At 41.0% G+C, this 19,009-nt stretch overlaps 1 protein-coding gene across 2 annotated transcripts; it reads left to right on the top strand.

Moving 5' to 3' along the window:
• The first annotated feature begins 636 nt into the window (after positions 1–636).
• Positions 637–17,935, top strand: ldlrap1a (low density lipoprotein receptor adaptor protein 1a). Of its 2 annotated transcripts, XM_079571154.1 has the most exons (10): positions 638–819; positions 8,557–8,699; positions 10,150–10,262; positions 10,411–10,525; positions 12,386–12,458; positions 13,694–13,789; positions 14,734–14,858; positions 15,277–15,311; positions 15,597–15,628; positions 17,136–17,319. In XM_079571154.1, the coding sequence occupies exons 1-10, from the start codon at positions 735–737 to the stop codon at positions 17,180–17,182; spliced, it is 864 nt and encodes a 287-aa protein (XP_079427280.1). In that variant the 5' UTR covers positions 638–734; the 3' UTR covers positions 17,183–17,319. The 2 variants fall into 2 exon arrangements, with proteins under 2 accessions (XP_079427279.1, XP_079427280.1); XM_079571153.1 differs by lacking the exon at positions 15,597–15,628 and having other exon boundaries at positions 637–819; positions 17,136–17,935.
• The last annotated feature ends 1,074 nt before the right edge of the window (positions 17,936–19,009 follow it).

Raw genomic sequence — 19,009 nt, 5'->3', positions numbered from 1 at the left:
GTTTTGCAACTTTTTATGTGAAAACCAAAAAGTTGATATTTGTGTGTTTGACCTTTTTGTGACTCAGTGGCTGCAAGAGTGGTCAGCATGGCGGCTTTAATTTCCATCACGGTGGTATCCAGCATCAATTGTTTTGTAGGTTTTCTGGTGAGAGGGTCCGTCAGCAGTGAAAACCTTCCAAATAATAGGCCCTGGGGCGTCCTGTAGAGTAAAAGTCTAAAAGAAAGTAAAAGCGCCATGCTGACCACTCATACAGCTGCTGGGTCACTACAAGGTAAAATACGCCTATCAACTTTTTTTCCCCCACAAAAAAGTTGCATGATGCAGCTTTAAATTAATTCTCCATTTGCTTTTATTGCTACTTCTGAGATTGCACGTTTTGGGGTAGATATAATGGCAACGTGTTTGAGGGTACAGCGACTTCATATGAGAAATAAGAAATAATATGAATAAATGTCAAATGATAATCAGACAATGAAGACTCAACTTTCCGAGGTGCCCCAAACGTCGCTTGTAAGTGTGGTCTCTCAGCTGGGGCTCGCTCACGTGCGCACGACCTCGTAAATAGCGGCGTTTCTGAGCGCCCGGGAAGGCACCACCACACCACACAGCAGTCCTGTCCATCAGGAGTGCACAGCAGCAGCAGCGGCAGCCACAGCAGCCACAGCAGCCCACCCCAAAGCTCCACAACAATCCTCCACTTGCACCGACTCACAGCACTTTTCTACACCGACATGGATGCGCTCAGGTCGGCAGGGAGAGCGATCATCCGCAGTCCCAGCATGGCGAAGCAGTCGTGGACGTCGGGCAGACACAGAAGTAAGATTCACTATACGAAAAGTTTTTGTTTTTTTTGGTTTTGTTTTGGTTAACTTGTGGCCAGGCGCCGCTGTTGTTACCGCTGTGCTAGTGAGCTCACGTTGCTAAAGATCGTGGAAAACATTCACGGATGAAATGTTTTCTTAGACTTGTGTTTTTTTTTTAAACATTTTTTAATGCTGATCTTTTGTTTTGACTTTACATTTTAGACCCACCCCCATTCAGGATTTGGGGACTTGGAGGGTTATTTTTCGCTTCTCTCCATGAAATGTGGTTTCCTACTATTCTGAGATTTTTCCGGTGGAAATCTTTGCAGGAAACTTACTCAGAGCTATTTAAAGGATGTTTGATGTTAAAGACTGAAATCGCATGGTGAATGAGTGAGGTTAATGCCAGTTTCAGTTGAAGGCTCAGGGTGCATGAACTTTCTAGGCATCTTCTTGACTTGTCATTTTGCCCTTTGGGGTTTCTGCCCTTTGGGGTTTCTGTCAGGCTTTAAAAGTAAGAAGTATGTTCAAAACCTCTGTAGTTGTCTGTGAAAATAAATAACAAATATTAACATCCTCAGATGGATAAGGTTAGTAGAGCCCCCACTGTTTTCAGAAGGCTGACAACCTTATGTTTTGAAAAAGTTGACAATTTATACTATGCATTTTAAACTTTTTCAAAACATGAAGTTGCGTTTCTAAGTCATTCATAAATGATTTTCAATTGGGTTAGTGACCGCACCAATTGGAGCATTATGTCTTGAATCTTCAGCTCAAATAAATGATAAAAGACTAGAATCAAAGTGGTTGTACATAAAGAAATAGAAAAGCATTATTCAACAGGACCAGGAAAAGTTTCAGTTTCAAGCATTACTGGCATTCATCACCTATGGTACCTCTGACCACCACCAATCACACAGACCGCACATTTGGTTAGAGGTTAGTGAAGTTTCAAGGTTAAGCGCTCATTTTATTTATTTTACTTTTTACAGTTTCCAAGGGTAAGTAGAGATGCCTTCGTGTGACTTCAGTTTAAATTACTTTATTAAAAACATGACTTGGCCACCTCAGGTAACCCAAAAAATGTCCAACAGAAGATTTTATTCCACTTGTTTTGAGCAGGCTGGAGCTCATGCTCTCTAACTGCTCGGGCCACTTCGACGCTCATTGTGGGACTCAAGGGCCACTTTGTAAAGTAAATCACTTGATCCGTCACATAAAGTTCTGGGAGGAATGACGAGGGGCTTAAAGCCCAAAAGCTGTAACCCAGCAGAAGACAATGGAGGAATGCTGCGGGTCACCCAGTGCACAGCCTCGTCCACTCAAGTTCAAGCAGCTCTGGTTTGAATTCCAAAGGGTCATTAGAAATTACAGTCTAGCTTTCCCCACATCTTGTAACTGAGATTAGGTGAAAAATTCCACTAGTGCCAAAAGTATGTCAAAGGGAGTTCGCTGTGTAGTGCATAGGAGTGATTTGACATTTCCTACAAGCCTGTGAAATCAAAGGGCAAACTCGGCTAAATGCTGCTATACTGTAATGGGATATTTACTTGGACGATTAGCCAAGTTAATGTTCCTTGTACTGACCCACTTTAATTTTGACACAGGGTATTGCTGTGAGCGAGCAATGACATGTGACAACACAGGCAGGTGCACATTGAGGCTGCTGTCGCTGGTCAAAAAGAGGCCTAGAAATTGTGTTTTGTTCCAGCAAATGAGACACTACCTACATTTTTACTGTTTAAGGCCAGGAAAAAAAGTTATCCGCGCACAACCTTGCAGTTTTTGAGAACATCCATGCTAAAGATGGACATTTTAGGGGAAAATTGAAACGGTGTCTCTTGTACTTTAAGCACCTTTTAAATCATATTAACTCAAAAAGGCAAAATAGCCGCTTTAAGTACAAAAGGAAATGTTTCTATATCGATGAAGTTGCTATCTCCACAGTAAAAGTGATATATTGTCAACAAAACTGTACCATAGCATTAACATCCTATGCTGTCCAATAACTTCTCATGCTGCTGTTCCAAGTTAAAGCTATATTTTGAAGTCACATTTTTTGAATGACAAATAGAAGTAAACATCTAAATGTAATCTATGATAAAGATCAAACACTCTGCCAAATAACACAGGGCATTATGATCTACCAACCAAACTATGAACTTTACTCTTAACCTTTATGAAAGAAATCATAACATAGATCCATTTCATCAACGACAATAGCAAATGTAATAGTGAATTGTCAAATTATTAACACAAGGAGCAAAAGCAACTAAAACAAAACTGTAATTCTGAAGAAATGTACTGGGGTGACTTATTGCACAATGCCGTTCAGATTGGCCCACAACAGTGACGGGCTCAGGACTAACCGACACCTGGACGCAATTTTGTTGTACAATGACAAATAAAGCACTCACTTGCTTACAACATCACTGATCTTACACTACATTTTCCTCATTAGTACTAGGGCCCAACCGATACAGTATATTATGGCGTTTTCGATCATTTAAATCCAAAACCGATAAAAAGGCAGATATCTCCGGGTTGAGACAGAAATGATAGAGACTGTGCGTTTTTTGCAACAGAAAGAGCTTAGTCAGAGCTTTAAAATGAGCCCCCCCCATAACTTCCTCAGCCTCAGGGGGGCGGAGAAGCATCGCGGTGAAAAATTGGTCAGAAGTTTGTACATTTATTTATATTGTAGACTTTTGCTAATCATTTCAGAACAATAAGAAACCGTTTCTTGTTTTGGAATCAGAATAGGTTTAGGGTCGTTGTTGATATGCTCAATAGATTGTGCGTGTGACATGTGGAGTTGGTATTGTTTGAGAAATATTAGCTGTAAAAATGTGTCAGGTTTTAACCTTAAGAGGGGCTTGACAACAATGCCCTGACATATTGCAAAAGCCACCATTTTGATCTGACGCCTGCTTTATACAACTCAAAAGTATTTTCCTCTAAGTGTACAAATACAGGAGCAACAAATTAAAAAAAAAAAAAAAAAATCAGATTAAAATTTTACAGTAAAAAACAACAACTTTTGAAGCAATTGAAAGAGTTGAATGTGTTGCATTTTGATGAAAGAATTATGCTGCTGTGAACAAACTAGGTCTAGGTCTGAACCAGGTCTAATCCAAGACAAACCAGTTCTAAACGAGATCTTAAACTGAGACTGAATGACTAAATCTCAGACTTTGATGTAAAATAAAGGCCGTTACAACCAGAATTCAAATGCTTTTTAATTTTCTTATTGCCATTGGCATGAACAGATTCACAACTAGGAATTTTACTGCGCCAAACGCACCAGGGCGGCCGTTACATGGCGCCCCTTTATCTACTGAAGTACCTACTAAACATGTATGTACAGCGCCCCCTTCAACACTGACAAATTTCCATTAACTTGAGTGTTTTTGTCTTAAAATGTGAAATGATCCCACACCAACTTGGGTTTTTTTGGGTTTATGGTTTTATAGTTTGCAGTTTTCTTACATATTTGGAACAGGATTTAACTTTCCACCGAGAATCCCCTGGTGATCCGCCTCATCAGCATTGCACTGTATAAAAATATACAATTTCTTCCCTATACTAACCAGAATGGATGGGTCCGCTGAGGGCCATAGCCAGTTGACAGCATCCATTTATCCATCCCAATAGAGACTGCTCTGTTTTCAAACGGCAAACAGCAAGGTCCTTCTCTTTCCCCTTTCTGTCCGGCAGTAGCCTTGTGCTGGTCGCCCCAGACAACCTGCAGTGGAACTGTGCCAGTGTCAAGGACCAGCCAGAGGGAGCCGCCAGGAGGGCTCGTCCATAGCAATGCCCTTTTTCCAAATGGAGATGTTGTACAAGCCAAGAGTGTGGAGTAGGTAGGACTACAGTGCACAATGGCAATAATCGTTCCAGCACCGTCTGACTAAATACCAGCTGCTTGCATTTGGCTGGAAAATGTTGGATGTTCGTTTCCGTGTAAACTGGAAAAAGGCAATAGTGAAGCATTAAAGGAGATCTATCAAAATTGACGTTGTTTCTTCACTTCTCCATACAGTGTGGAGTAACTTTCTCTGCTTTGGAGTGTTTTAGCAGTACAAGAAACAACCGATCTGTACCTCACTGACTCGTTTGCACCATAAATGAAACAGAAATCATCCTCCACATTTATTAAGCTCCTAACGTCAGATCTTTTCTGACGCAGTGATGTGGAGTTGTAAACCACGCGGTTAGATGAAACTGAAAGCCTCTTTTCCGCTGTCATTCCCACTGCTGCCTGTAGAGGGAGCTCCAGGCAAAGTCCTCACCAACTGGAGCCCATGTGTTTCAGTGTTACAGGACTATCTCCTGGCGCCCTGTTGCAGGATTAGGAAGTTCATATACTGTAGATGCAGCATGCTGAAACCCGCAATGGAATAACTTTTTACCCCATGCTTGCCTTGTGTCGCAACGGTCAATCCGACCAGCAGCCCCCCAGTGGAAAACCTTCTGTAAGCTTTAAGAACATTGAAAGTCTCTTGCCGCGTCAATTTGGGTTAGTACGTATTTTTGTTCAAACATGTGGTGGGATTAGCCTTTGCTCTTATTACTCCGTGTGTACTATACAAGAGCATTGTGCTAAATCCTCCTCGCCTGTAATGTTTATTTGACTTTGCATATCTCCTCTCCTAAACCCCCATTATCTCCCCGTGTTGTTTATGCTTCTGTGCATCGGGCAGAAGCCGCCATAAATTTCCCTGAAATGTCGTTCCCTTCCTGATCAGTTCAGTGGAGTTGGAAAAGGGTCAAACTAGTGGCAATAGCTGGGTGTAAATGGTTGTTTGGCTACAGTCATTAGGTAAAATCGCAGTGGCACAGTTTGTAGGTTGCCACGGCGATGCGCTGTTTGGTCTAGGGGTGTAAATCAGGCTGATGTGAGGGCGGATGTGGGCAGAGTTGTGCTTTTTTTTTTAACTGACACTCTTGTGGTAGACATGTCCTCCTTCAATGTATGTCCGATAAGATTGTTTGTCGCCAAATTATTATTATTAAAGTCATATTAAAGATACACTATCCTTTTGTGATAGAGAGAGAATGGAGTGTCTAAAAGCAAAGACTCATATCCACTGTTTGTTGCAAGCAAGTAGCGTTGTATCAAGTTGGTTCCAATAGCCAAAACAATGTTGCAAAAGTGCCCAAAAGCAACTCGCTTACTGTAACTGCTGTGCCAGTAACAATATTTTACATTTCTGGAAAACCTTAAAATATATCTCATATCATTCTTTCAACTTCTGTGTTGACAAGTAATAAATGGTCTCTTTTTGCCATCACTGTGAGATTTGATCTGCTGCCGGAAAATGCTTGTGTATTGCTCGGGGAGGGGGGGAAAAAATATAATATTAAGCAAAACGAATCTCAGAGATGGATTTTTTTTTTTGTGTGTGTGTGTCTGATCCTGTGTCTTTTGGGCTTTGCAGGCCAGATTTCCGGCTGCAGTCTGTCTGTGTCATCCGAGACCCCTCACCTTGAGTGCCCTCCCTTTTGATCCCCAGTAATGGTACTCCCGATGCTGGGCTCTGCGGTATTGTACAGTGGGTCTCACCTGGTATCAGTTAGCGTACAGCTTCGATTAGCACAGCCGCGCTGCCGTTTCCTTTTCACGTGTCACGAGTTACGACCTATGACCTGCGCCCGCCCCTCACGTTTTACACTGCGGCTGGGCCAAGGCCACTTGATACTGAACTTTGATGCATTTAGCTCCTCAAATGAGTTGCCAGTAATTAGAGCGACAAAAGATCTTAGATTCTGTATGGCCTATATCTCAATTTCTGGAAATGTAAGGACCCTCTTGACTACAGATATGTATGTAAAATTCCAAGCTTATAAGAAAGTTTGGCTGTTATTTTGAAATATTGTTAGTTTAGTGCAAATTTAATTCCACTGCTTGACAAAAAAACATCAGGTACAGTGCCTTTAACCTGGTAGTTTTAATGTTGAGTCAAGCATAGTGCAAAGGTCTAAGGTCGCCGTTTGGGGCCTAGCCGATAATATAACTGTGACATGTTTAGATACTATAGATTTTTGATGTTGTTCTACATACTGGCTTAAAAGGTTTATTTTCTCAGATCTCCTGACATGACAAATGGCAGGTCCACATTCGTAGCGTACGCACGTGTGAGCAAACATGTGTCTGCTTGAGTGCGAGGTATGCAGTCTCTCCCAGAGGACTGAACGCTTCCAGGGTCCATTTTCCAAGTATTCCTGCTGCGCCTCCCTCACAAAGACCCCTCCCTTCGCACACTTTTCCTCACTGTAAACACACGCTATAGGTCAGGGTCGGACTTGATAAAACCTCAAGTAGCCTCTGTGCCCTACAGAGCGATAGTTGCAGAGTTCATTCTTTAACACACTCCCTGGAATGCTGCATTTACTTTGACATGAATCACAGGAATTCGGCATCTGGTTCGGTTTAGCAGAGCGGTGTTGAGAGCTGGGAGTGCGTTTTCACAATTGTTGTGTATCCAGACTGTTACTTTAGGGCTCACAGAGGTGGACAGTTACATGTGAGAACGAGAATGCATTAAGTTTAGGGGCAAAGTGGTGGCCGTAGCAGAAGTAGTACTTGTGTCAATTAATGGTGTGTTAAGACTATGTGATTCTTGATGATAATTGTAGAATTAAAGGCTCTTTTTATACACTTTTTGTGTTTTTCCAACTTTGACCATAAATGACACAAACCTATCTCTATGCTATAGCGCAAAAGGACTTGACACTACAACAAGTAAATAAAAAGTGTGCTGGGTTTATCTGTCTTTCTCTTCTCTTTCAAGATTGTTGAATTATTTTTTGTGGAGTGGATGGATGTCCATACACATTTAATTTAAATGATGCTTAACACCTACCTGAACCAAGTGCAGTCCTGCTTTACCCAAATCTAAAACGCCTCAAAACTCATCTGAACAGTTCTCTCTCCTCATGTTGTTGTCATTTTTTTTTTTAACCTTTTTTACCTTATTTTTTTTTTTTTTTTTTTTCATTACTTTTCTGTTACTCCTTTGGGGCTTTTTTGTTGCATTTTCATCACACATTTTTGTCCCACTTCATTTTTTCATCCTTGTTATTTTGACAAAGCTTTTAGATTTGGGTACTGGAGAAAATGTGCTTGGCTCAGGTGGGGGTTAAAAGGTTAAGCATTTTATACATGCAAATATGAACACGCCATTTTCCTTTTTACAATGAAATAAATACAACATGCAAGCGTAATACACTGGTTGAGGTTTTGGTAATCATCACACATATAAAGTGCAATAATATGTGTGTTGACCTACACAGCTGAAACCTCTGTTTTCTTTGCATATTTCACTAAAAAAGTAATTCAGGCCGGTGTTAGTTTGAGGAAAAAACGCTTGCCCCTTAAAGTACATGCTGGCTACTTTCTGCCAAGGTTACTGCAAAGTGAGTTCTGAATTTTTTTTATACAATATTGACTTTACGTCGGCAAACCTTTGACCCAGATAGACCGTCCTGATTTGTTTTTCAGGGAGAGCAGACTCGAAATGGCGCAATTTCAAGTTCAACGGAGGCTGTTTACATTTCCTCTTCTTGGAATGTTAAAAAAGTTCTCACGACCAAAGCAATGTTTTTAGATTTACCGGAATATGTGCTACAAATATTTACTGTTTTCATTTTTTTGGGGGGGGGCCCATAGATGACATAAGCAACAACAAGTCAAGTGTTTATCCTGGCAGCTTCCTGTTATAGTGACCCACTTTGCCGCTGTTTGCAGAGCTGCCAGAGAACTGGACGGACACGCGAGAGACCATCTTGGAGGGTATGACCTTTAACCTTCGACACCTGGGTATGACCCTGGTTGACCAGCCCAAGGGTCAGGAGCTCTCGGCCGCCGCAGTTAAGAGGATCATTGCCACGGTGAGAGCGCTGTGTGACTGACTTAACTGGTATTGTAATGTGTCAGACAGAAACTGGTGACGTCTAGATGTCAAAATCTCGAATGAAAGGGGAGGCCAATGAACACTGTTGGTGGAATGCAGGTATTGACAAAAATGTCCCGACAGAAATATCCAGATGTTGAACCTTGTTTTTTTTTTTCATTTGAAATCTATTAGACAGATTTGAATAATTTCACCACTTTGACACTTTAATTTGGCCACAGTTCAGATGATTTTGAACTTTGTGGGAGTTTTTTTTTGTTGTTTCATATGAACAGGCCCAGTAATTACAAAGAATTCTGACCTGCCTTCCATCTCGTTAGAATTATTCGGAATATTTTGATGAACACAATTGGATTCAGACAAAGCAGAAACACGCAGTAAAAATACAAGAGCGGCCAAACATTTAAATTTTAACCTCTTACCTGTGTGCCTTCACCAAGCACATTTTCCCCCATGTTCAGCTTTACCCAAATCTAAAAGCTTCCGGACTGGAGAGTTGACAGCCTATATGCCTCATTTGAAAGCTAAGACCGCTTTGTTACCACGTCGTGAGTTTTTGTGTACTTGACGTATTTTCTCACGTTTTTTGTAACTGTTGTTTGTTCTATTTTGCCTCGTTTTTGTTGTGTAGCTGTCCTAATGCGTTTTTGTAACTTTTTTGTTGTGTTTTCATCCCTGTTTGTGTCTCGTTTTCATCGCTATTTTGGCGCTTATTTTCAAGAAGCTTTGAAAAGAAACCAAACTGGAGACAATGTGCTCGGTTCAGGAGGGGGTTAAGAGGTTAAAACATTAAAGAATCCCCAGCTTTTGAGGTTGTTATTGTCATTATTTTGTTTACCTTATGTTCTTAAAACACATGATTTTTAGTTTAATTCACAGACTTTTCTACAACATCTTCTGCCCACACACTACAAAACGTGTTGCAGCAGTATTTTTTTTTTTTATGTCCGTTTACCTCAATACGTCTACAGTCATGACACGTTGAACAGGTGTGTGACCACTGACCGTGACCAACACAAAGTTCTGCCCTTTGCCCTGTTTTGCATGTGTATGCTTTTCCCATCACGAAGCTCTGTACAAATAAGCTGCTCAGTGATGTCACTGTGTGTTTCAGCAGTAAAACGCCCCCTCACATGACAAGCGGCACTAGTGTTTATAATGTTTGTCCACCGCTTTTACACTCGCCGCTGACTCATCCTGGTTACATTTAAAACCTGCCCCTCTTTCCTGGGACATTTTGGACGTTGGTGGGTTTTGACTAAATGTGGTGTTTGCCCAGCATTAATCACAATTTCCCTGTTGCTCATCCAGGCAAATGAATCGAAGTTAACAATTAAGCCAAAGGGGAAGTGCACCTGAGCGATTAAGTAAACCAACATAGTAGACGTGAATCGAGGAAACTAATCATTTTGTTGTTGTTTGGACAGGCCAAAGCCAGTGGAAAGAAGCCTCAAAAGATTTCTCTGAAAATCTCCCCGAATGGAATCGCTTTGTACGACAGCGGCACCAACAAGCCTCTGGAGAATGTCTCTATATACAGGTGCGTGGACTAACTCCTCCTGTAGACTTTACTAGGCTCACTTGTTTTGCTGAGGTCACGGCCCCTGTATAAGCACATGCCTCTCTTCCTGCAGCTGGCCTATACTTGGTGCTTTTGTGTGTCTGACCTTTCGAACTTTGACCCGCAGGATATCCTACTGCACTGTGGACAAGCTGCACGATAAAGTGTTTGCCTACATAGCCCAAAACACCCTGAACGGGACGCTGGAGTGTCACGCCTACCTCTGCTCCAAGAGGAAAGTGGTAAGTTCAGCATGCGCTAAGTGTGTATCGTATCCGAGGCAGTTATTTGTGAGCATGAATCCCTCTAGTTTCCTCATTAATCTCTAAGTCCGACAGCTCTGGCCTGATCTAACCTTCTGATCCTTCCTTCCTCTAGGAAACATTAGAAGCCAACTCTTTTTTTTTCCTGTTTGTTGTATTGCTTAGCGTTGACATCCAGAAGGACATTTTTCTTCTCATCTTACCCGCTCATCCCTCCTCCTCCCCCTCTTCCTCCTCTGGGATATGTTGACCATACATTACCTTCTGTATACACTTTGGGTCAAGGAAGGTTTAGGGTACTAGAGGACACATACATTTTGGGGAGCGCGTCACAATTCGTATGTATTGTATATGTATTCTTATGTTCTTATGAAACTAAATATTGATATGGAGCTGAACATCAAACTGCATTAACCTTGCACCAACCCGGAGACTATAGTAAGGAATAACAAGGTCTGAATCAAGATGAGTTATGAAGTGTTGTGGGGCTAGCATATCAGTCCTCATACCACAGTTTGTGAAACAGACTAAGTTTACCTTAATAAATCCCTTCCGTAGTCCCTCTAGGGGTAATACAAGTGTTGATGGGATGATTGGGGGGTCTTTCATCTCCCCCTGGCGTCTCTGGCCAGAAAAACACACTTGTGGCTGTCCTGCCTAGGGGTCGGAGCCACCAATACACACTAGCTAACGGGCTAACGGGTAAAGCTAACTGTGGGCTAGCGCCACTAAAACAGTAATTACAACCAAGTTTGAGGGAAAAAAAATATCTCCATTGTGTAATTGGATGGATATCCCTCTCTCCCTTTGTCCGTGAGAGTATGCTGACAAAAGACAAATAATGAGTAAAAAACCGTAACATGCTACGACACCTGCAGTGGCACTTATGGCCTCTAGGGGCATTAGTTACTGCTTTAAATATGTAAATTGACCACATGTACTAATATGCAGCCCAAGGTGTGCTGATATCAAGTGAAAATTTTGCACATAAATATTGGCAATTTTTTGAAGAAGGTAATGTCATCCATACTACGATTTGTCATGTAATATGATTTAATTAATTTATGTGTCTGGAAAGACACTTGATGAGGAAGAGCAGCTCTTATAGGCATCTAGTACTGTATGTTGCGCGATGCCCCCCGTGGTGGCAGCTGAGGGAAGTACTATAATTAAACTAGATACAAACCACCATTTTTAATCAATAACATACCAGGAATTTTATATGTTCATACGCAGAGCTTCTCAGAACAGGTTTGTGGATGGATCATAGGCTCTTCCGATTGGGTCTATGATCTATTTCGCAACAAAATCCAGGATACACAGATCAGAGCGCTTTCTGTAGTAGTAGTAGTAGAAGAAGAAACAATCAAATTTGAGGATTATACAAGCCTTCATGAATGAAAGCAAAACACGACTCCAGACACATAAACAACTATAGACTTGTGGGTTGTGAGGCTTGATGTAGCATATATGCAGAAAAAAAAACATTTGAGGCATTTGTGTTGCTGAAAAAGGAAAAATGCTGTTAAATGTTCTTTTTAATACACGACATGCATTCATAATCTCACATAATATATTGTGACAAGTTGAAAAAAAACAAGATCAAAAGCAATCCTTGTTCTTCTGTGTTTTTTCTGACTGTTTTTGACTACTTTCCCGCACTTTTCTCTGAACCTAAAAGCGTTTCAAATGAAATGTCAAACTTCAGACAGTTGTCTCGAGCGATGCCCTGACATTCTCTCCTTTAGCGCCGCGTGGATGGTCCTCTGAAGCTGCGTCAGTGGACAGTTGACAAGCGTTTTGAGCCGCTCTTTTGTGCTTTTGTGTCGTGTCCTCCAGGCCCAGGCGGTCGCTCTGACGGTAGCACAAGCCTTCACAGTAGCCTTTGAACTCTGGCAAGTGGCTAAAGAAGGTAAGCCCTCACATTTTGGTCAAGCTGAAAAGATGCAATAGGGAAGAAGTGATTTTATTGCAAATTATCTTTTAAAAGTGAGCAAATGGGGAGTAGATGTGGGTTTAATAAGGCTAATCGCAATTGTAAACTTTAACTAGTGCATTAACCCTTAATCTCAGTGTCTGCTGTATCATGTGTACATTTGCTATAGGTTGAGTAAGTATTCATAATCTATTGATTATTATGTTGTCTTTGTTTTTGTTTTTCTTCATTCTACCCTCAGGCATGGATAGAGACTGCATGGAAGTAAACATGGAAAACTCAACCTTTTTTTATTTTTTATTTTTTTTACTGACATCTTGAAGTGACTTTTCTTGAAAAAGCCCTTTATTCTTATATAGAGACTGTGCCTTTGTCGACCATGGACAATAAACACACAAACCTTGACCTTTATGACAGTTCAAAAACAGCATTGAGAGCAAGTTTTCAGTGGTTATAGGATGTGAATACTTGCTAATAATTGTTTTAATATCACCCGAAACAATTAAAACTGGTAATTCGTAGGAAGCATAGGCATAATGATGAGTACTCGCATTCTGTTCATTTGTTCAATTTTGCCTGTAATTCAAATCATATCACACTTTATTTACAAAATGCTTTTGCACACACGTGTTCAGCACAAAGTGCTTTACATTTAAAAAACATTCTCACAATCCCACCCTCCCAATATCCATATCGGTGTAAACTTCATGCCCCCCTCACCTCTGGAGGGTTTACTTTTAAAACATGGCTAATCCTCCTAATCTGCAGGAAATGTTGACTCGGGTTTTCCTCTGCTGTTGACTTGTTTCCCAGCGTTGAATGATCATCAGGGAAACAAATGTTTCCTTTAGGGACACAAATCTCAAGTCTGTGCCTTACACGATCACTCCCGGCCTTGTTCTTTACTGACCCCTTATGGCTGATGGGAGGAATCTGTGATAAAATGAAAATAAAGGTAGTGCAATAATCAGACCATTCCTTTTTGGCTAATAGATTACACACAAGACGATTATTTGGTTTATTCTTCGCCTAATGAAATGACGCCTTTTTAAATATTTTAATACCAGCCCCCCACGGTGTTGTCTTGGAATGGGTCATACAGATTTTCTCATGTGGAGGCAGATGGTTTTGTTTGTGCTTCTAATTTTAAATCCATACCTTATGTCTGCCCTATGCATCATCTCGCTGTGTGTGTTTTTCTCCGTCTATAGAGAAAGGGAAACGCGCCAAGTCCGGTTCAGCTGGGGAGTCCAGTAATAGTTCCCATTCGGAGAGATCCAACAGCCTGGGCAGCCTGAAGGGAACAGGTGAGTCCACTCATGTTTGTGTGAGAAGAAGCTTTGGGTTTTTGCCAGCCAACAACTCAAACAAATTTTAACAACACATTTAAAGCTACACAGCGTAATGATTCACCTTGTAAATAGAGTAAAATATAAGTATTTCATTATGGATGTTTTCATTGGTGGAAAGAATTCCCCCAAACAATATACCTTATGTGAGCGCATCGGCCTCTGCAGACTTGAATCGTAACTTTCATGGAGTGGGATATCACCATCTTGTCTGCATGGAGACAAGATCCTGTCAGATCTCGAAAGCTAAACGGGAAAGGGCCTGACTGGTACTTTGATAGGAGACCGTTCGGGAACACCAGGAAGCCTGGGTGAATGGAGTGAGTGAGTGAGTGAGTGGTCGGAGGGGCCGATGGCACAGACTGGGTGCCTTGTTTCTTTCAGTCTACCCCAGGAAAGCTCTGGCTACAACAGTAGCTTACCGTCACCGAGTATGGAGTAAATGAATGATGAGAATATGAGAATAATGACTACTGTGTAGTGCTTTGAGAAACTTGGTAATACAGGCTTGTAAAGCTCAATTATTATGTTGCTGCTTTACTTTGACTACAGGTTGCTAAACGTGAGGCTAAATACAGGTCCTCATGCAAATGCTTTATTATGATAAACCACTGCAAAAACTTTATGGTCGGTGTCTTTATCTGTCAGTTGCGGGAAAAGATTTATAAAAATAAGACAATAACTGACATTTTGCATCCCGTGTGAATGTCCATAAATAATTGCCAACTTTGTTTGATAATGAGTCCCATGCAAATACTTTCAAATTAGGTTTACCTAATCAATGAAACTTATAGTTTAGTTAAGCTTATTTTAGCAATTCCAACAAATGTGTTATAAATAGAATTATTCATTTTCAAACATATTACTCGATGCTTAACCCTTTCCTTGTTTTGCTCTCCCAGACGTGGCCACAGACAACCTGCTGGACTTTGACGACAGTGGGAATGTGCTGGAGACCAACGGGAATGTTGAGGTGGAGCAACTGGATAACCACCAGCCCCAGGAGAGCAATAACAACCCGGAGTGGGTACGTGGACATGCGGTCTGGTCTTTGACTGTGGAGAGAGGGGGGGGGGAGAGGGGGGAGAGATGCATTCAGCTCTTCCATTCTTAAATAGTTAGTGGGTCAAGTCATATATCAGATTTATGTTTTCTCCCACATACTGGATAGCACTTTAAGTATAGTAATCATAGAAGTGGTTTGTCAGATCAAAAGGGGAAATGCTAATTCCACAGAGCACGAAAGCCCTTAAGTTAGTATTTTGGGGTTTGTCTTTGACATTGCATTAAAAATACCATATTGTTTGTCAGTGAATGAGTAAACATTGTTCTGTACACTTAAGTAGGTCAGATGGGCACGTTTTCCAAATATAAATCACTGGTCAGAACAAATACACATGATTTACCCAAAAATGCATTTTTATACCTGGTTTTCTTCCCCCCAGGAGATTGAGGATGGTTTGGATGAAGCCTTCTCCAGGTAAGACATTTAGCTAACTTCAAGTGTAAAAGTCTTTGATGATTCGCCTTGATTTTTTTAATTTTCTGGCTCAAGTAAAACTTTGTGCTTTAGTTCTTTTGATTCTGCAAGTGTTTGTTTGTTTGTTTGTTGCTTTATTTGTCATTATACATGAACTGTACAACGAAATTTGTCCTAACTGTAAACATGCAAACTTGAGCGACAGATGGAATCAATACTGCTGAAATCACTAAAATGGCTGCTGTGTGAGCTTTAAACCGCACAAAATATGTGTTTTGTTCCTAGCCGTGCTCTGGATGGCTATGGTTCATGTGCAGGTAAATCTGAGTGCTACTGTGCCTAGCTCTAGATTGGTAGTCCTAATTACTAACCTTAATCCCAGCTCATTCCATCGCCGACAAACCCAATAATACCACTGCGCAGGTCACCAGTGTTCCTCGTGGCTGGATTCAATAGTGCGAAATAGCTTTCTGTATTCTTTATTGGTTTTTGCCCAATACAATTATTGCCAACTGGGATCTGAAAAAGAAAGCTTATTCAGCGTATTGAATTTCAGTCAGAGTGAAAAATGTTATGTCCTACCCCATTTAATCATCACCGAGAATTGCTTTTATCTTCTTCCCTGATAACCATCCCTGTGTCTATTTGTCTTTTGTGAACACTGAGGCAGTGTTGGAAATGGCATTGCTTTTATTTCTCAGTGAGGCCTTTGTCCCAACATTTAAGTAGGGCAGTGTGTCAAGCAACTGGCTAACTTCATCACACACTGCCTTATTCGTTCGCCCATTTCCGGCGGCCGAGACGTCCCGGTAATCCGGCCGACCTCCAGCCTGACTTTGAACACATTTAACACATAAGAGGGGAAGCCGTTTGTGGCTAAACACGACAAAGGTCACTGTGGATCCATGGCTGAGATATGGCCTCAACGGACATGCCAGTGAGGATTGAGAGGGATGAGAAGGAAGTCAGAAGTAGTTCAAGCCCTTCATGCAAAGATGCACTGCAATGGATTTGTACTGCGATTAGTTTTGATCCTTTTGCTTAAAGGTACATTATGGAACTTTTTTTTTATGTGGAAAAAGAAAATACTTATTAGTGAGTGGTTAGCATGGTGCCGTTACTTTCCATCAGTGGCCTCTATGACGCTCCTGGATCAGCTGTTTGCAGGGGTGCCATAATCCTGGAGTGTTGCATAAGCCACCATGTTCGAAAGTCCCTAAAAGCGTCATGCTAAAGGCGCCTGCCACGCTATTATATTTTGGATCACAAAAAGGCTTATAATGATAATAAATTAGTAGCTTCCATTATTCTTTTAAACTCTTGATATTTTATTTGCTTCTGGAACAAAAGCAGGTGTTGAGTCACCATTATTAGATGGTGTAATTAATACTACCAATTGCTTATGTGTTTTTAATCACATTCATTTTGACTTTATAATTTCTACACCTTTCCTGTCAAATGTAATTTGTATAGTGTTGCAAGTTAAATGAGTACATTTTCAATCACGTTTGAATCAGTATCTATATGAATGCCTGAAAATGTTCTAAAACAAATCATTATAATTGTGAACAAAAATGTAAACCTTTTTAGCCCCAATACTCAAACTTGACTGCATTGTTAACAGACATACTTTGATTTCAAATATTTTCTGTGTATGGATAAGTGACTAAATCAGGCCATCTCGTTGATGTCAGCCACGACTTACATCCGTTTCTCCTTGGCATCTCGCACATTGCACGTTGAATAAAATTTGGCACTATCGTCGCTCGTGCTGTTGAAACGTACATGAGCCCATGCTAAAGCTGCCTTGTCTTCCCTTCACAGCCTGGCAGTGTCCCGTAGTAACCCCCAGGTCCTGGACATTGGGGTGATGCCTCAGGACTGGCTTACGGAACCCGACTGGGAGCACAGCACTAACGCCAACCACCACAAGAACTGCTCCAGTCCGTTCGGAGACGACATATTTGCCTTCTGACCGCCCGCTGCACCGATCCCAGAAAAGAGTCCTGCAAGGGGGGGGGGGGGGGGACGATCAGCAATCATCGCTGTGTGTTTGGAAAAGGCCACAGTATAAACCCGTAAGGGAGCGTTACCATGTAGCCTGACCTCCTCCATTCTTGTTGCACTCTTTACCTACGGACATTCAGAATCTGCACAGGCTGCTGCCACGCACACACCAAAGCAATAAAACAAACTTACTGTTACTGTCACACAAGTCTTTAAATATTTTTGTTTACTTCATCTCCTTTCCCCTTTTCATAATCTGTATTTCCTCTGTTCTTTGTATAGTTTTATAATTATTTTTAGTTGCGTAAATATTTTTTTATATAAATAATGACAAGTAGGATGTACTTTAGAGCGTTGTACAGACAGGCCTTAACAATAACGGGACAATCTGTTTTGCAAGATAAAAGCTTGGATGTCAATGTGAACAGATGCTAATAAATGTGTTTATATGACTTATTTGTACTAAGGGCTTTCTGATATAGTCTGTTTATAGGCATTCAGCGCAGTGTGACAGATTTTTAAGAATGAGACCTGTTAAAGGCTACCTAGATCATGTGATGGTCTTTTCCGTGTAAATCTATTGTATACCAGCAATGTACAGAAATAAATAAAATGAATTGAAGCCGCAAGTGGGCATTGCCCTGATTACTGCTCCTCTGTAACTCTATCACATCCACTCACATCCCTATTTGTTACGTAATTTGGCGAGTCAACCATATCCTGAGACAGGGGCGGGGATCCATCTCACATCCACATTATGGCTGCTTCCAAATTCCTCCAATAATTGCTTCTAGCTACTATCCCCTTGTCACGTGATTAGGTCAACTGTTAAAGAGCTTTTGCACAATCCTATATAGTATTGGATTACAAAAAGTACTTCTACTGCTTGGTCACTGACTTTAATTACTCAAACATGAACCACGATAATGATATGAAGCCACACAGAAAACAGACGATAAAAAGCAGTTTCAAATTTACCTTCCACAGCTACAGCCCTCATCACAGAAATGGTCCTCATGTTTCGGAGAATTGTGCTGTTACTTTTAAGAATTCTGCGATTTCCGTTTTTTCTGCAATTGGCTGGAATTCCGCCAATTTTACCCATTGACTTAAAATGGGGAGCCAGCAAATTCCCGGTTTCTGCAGTTTTTTTCCGCATTTCCTGCAATTTGTGCATGTTGCGCTTTTGCAACTTGTCCTTATTCAGGAAAATTCCACCTCCTGCAGTTCTACCAATTCCTTTCTATGGGATTGGGAATTCTGCCCATTCATTTGTATGGGAAATTCTGCCCATTCATTCTAATAGGATTCTGATACAGTTAAGTCTGTCACTTTATGCAATGTAAAGAGTTTCTGCCATTTCAAGAGCTTTATGTAATTTCAACTGTTTTGACAGTTTTTGCAACAAAATAGGGATTATTCATGATAAAAGCACTATAATGCAACTGTATAGGGAATTTTGCATATGACGCGGTATAATACAACTAAATGGGGATTTCGCAATAAAAGCCCTATAATGCAACTAAATAGGGTTTTTTATTTCCACAATGTTTCGCAAATTTTTGTAGTTTCTGCTGCAGTACTATTCCGCAATGGCTGCATGGTCATTGGTCAATTGCATATGGCTTCTTCCATTGCAAAAGTCTCTAGTTAAGATATGAATTTGGACTTCTCTGTTTACATTTTAAAGC

This window comes from Gobius niger (assembly GCF_951799975.1).
Source record: "Gobius niger genome assembly, chromosome: 14".
Taxonomy (NCBI): domain Eukaryota; kingdom Metazoa; phylum Chordata; class Actinopteri; order Gobiiformes; family Gobiidae; genus Gobius; species Gobius niger.
This window is presented reverse-complemented; position numbering and strand designations above follow the sequence as displayed.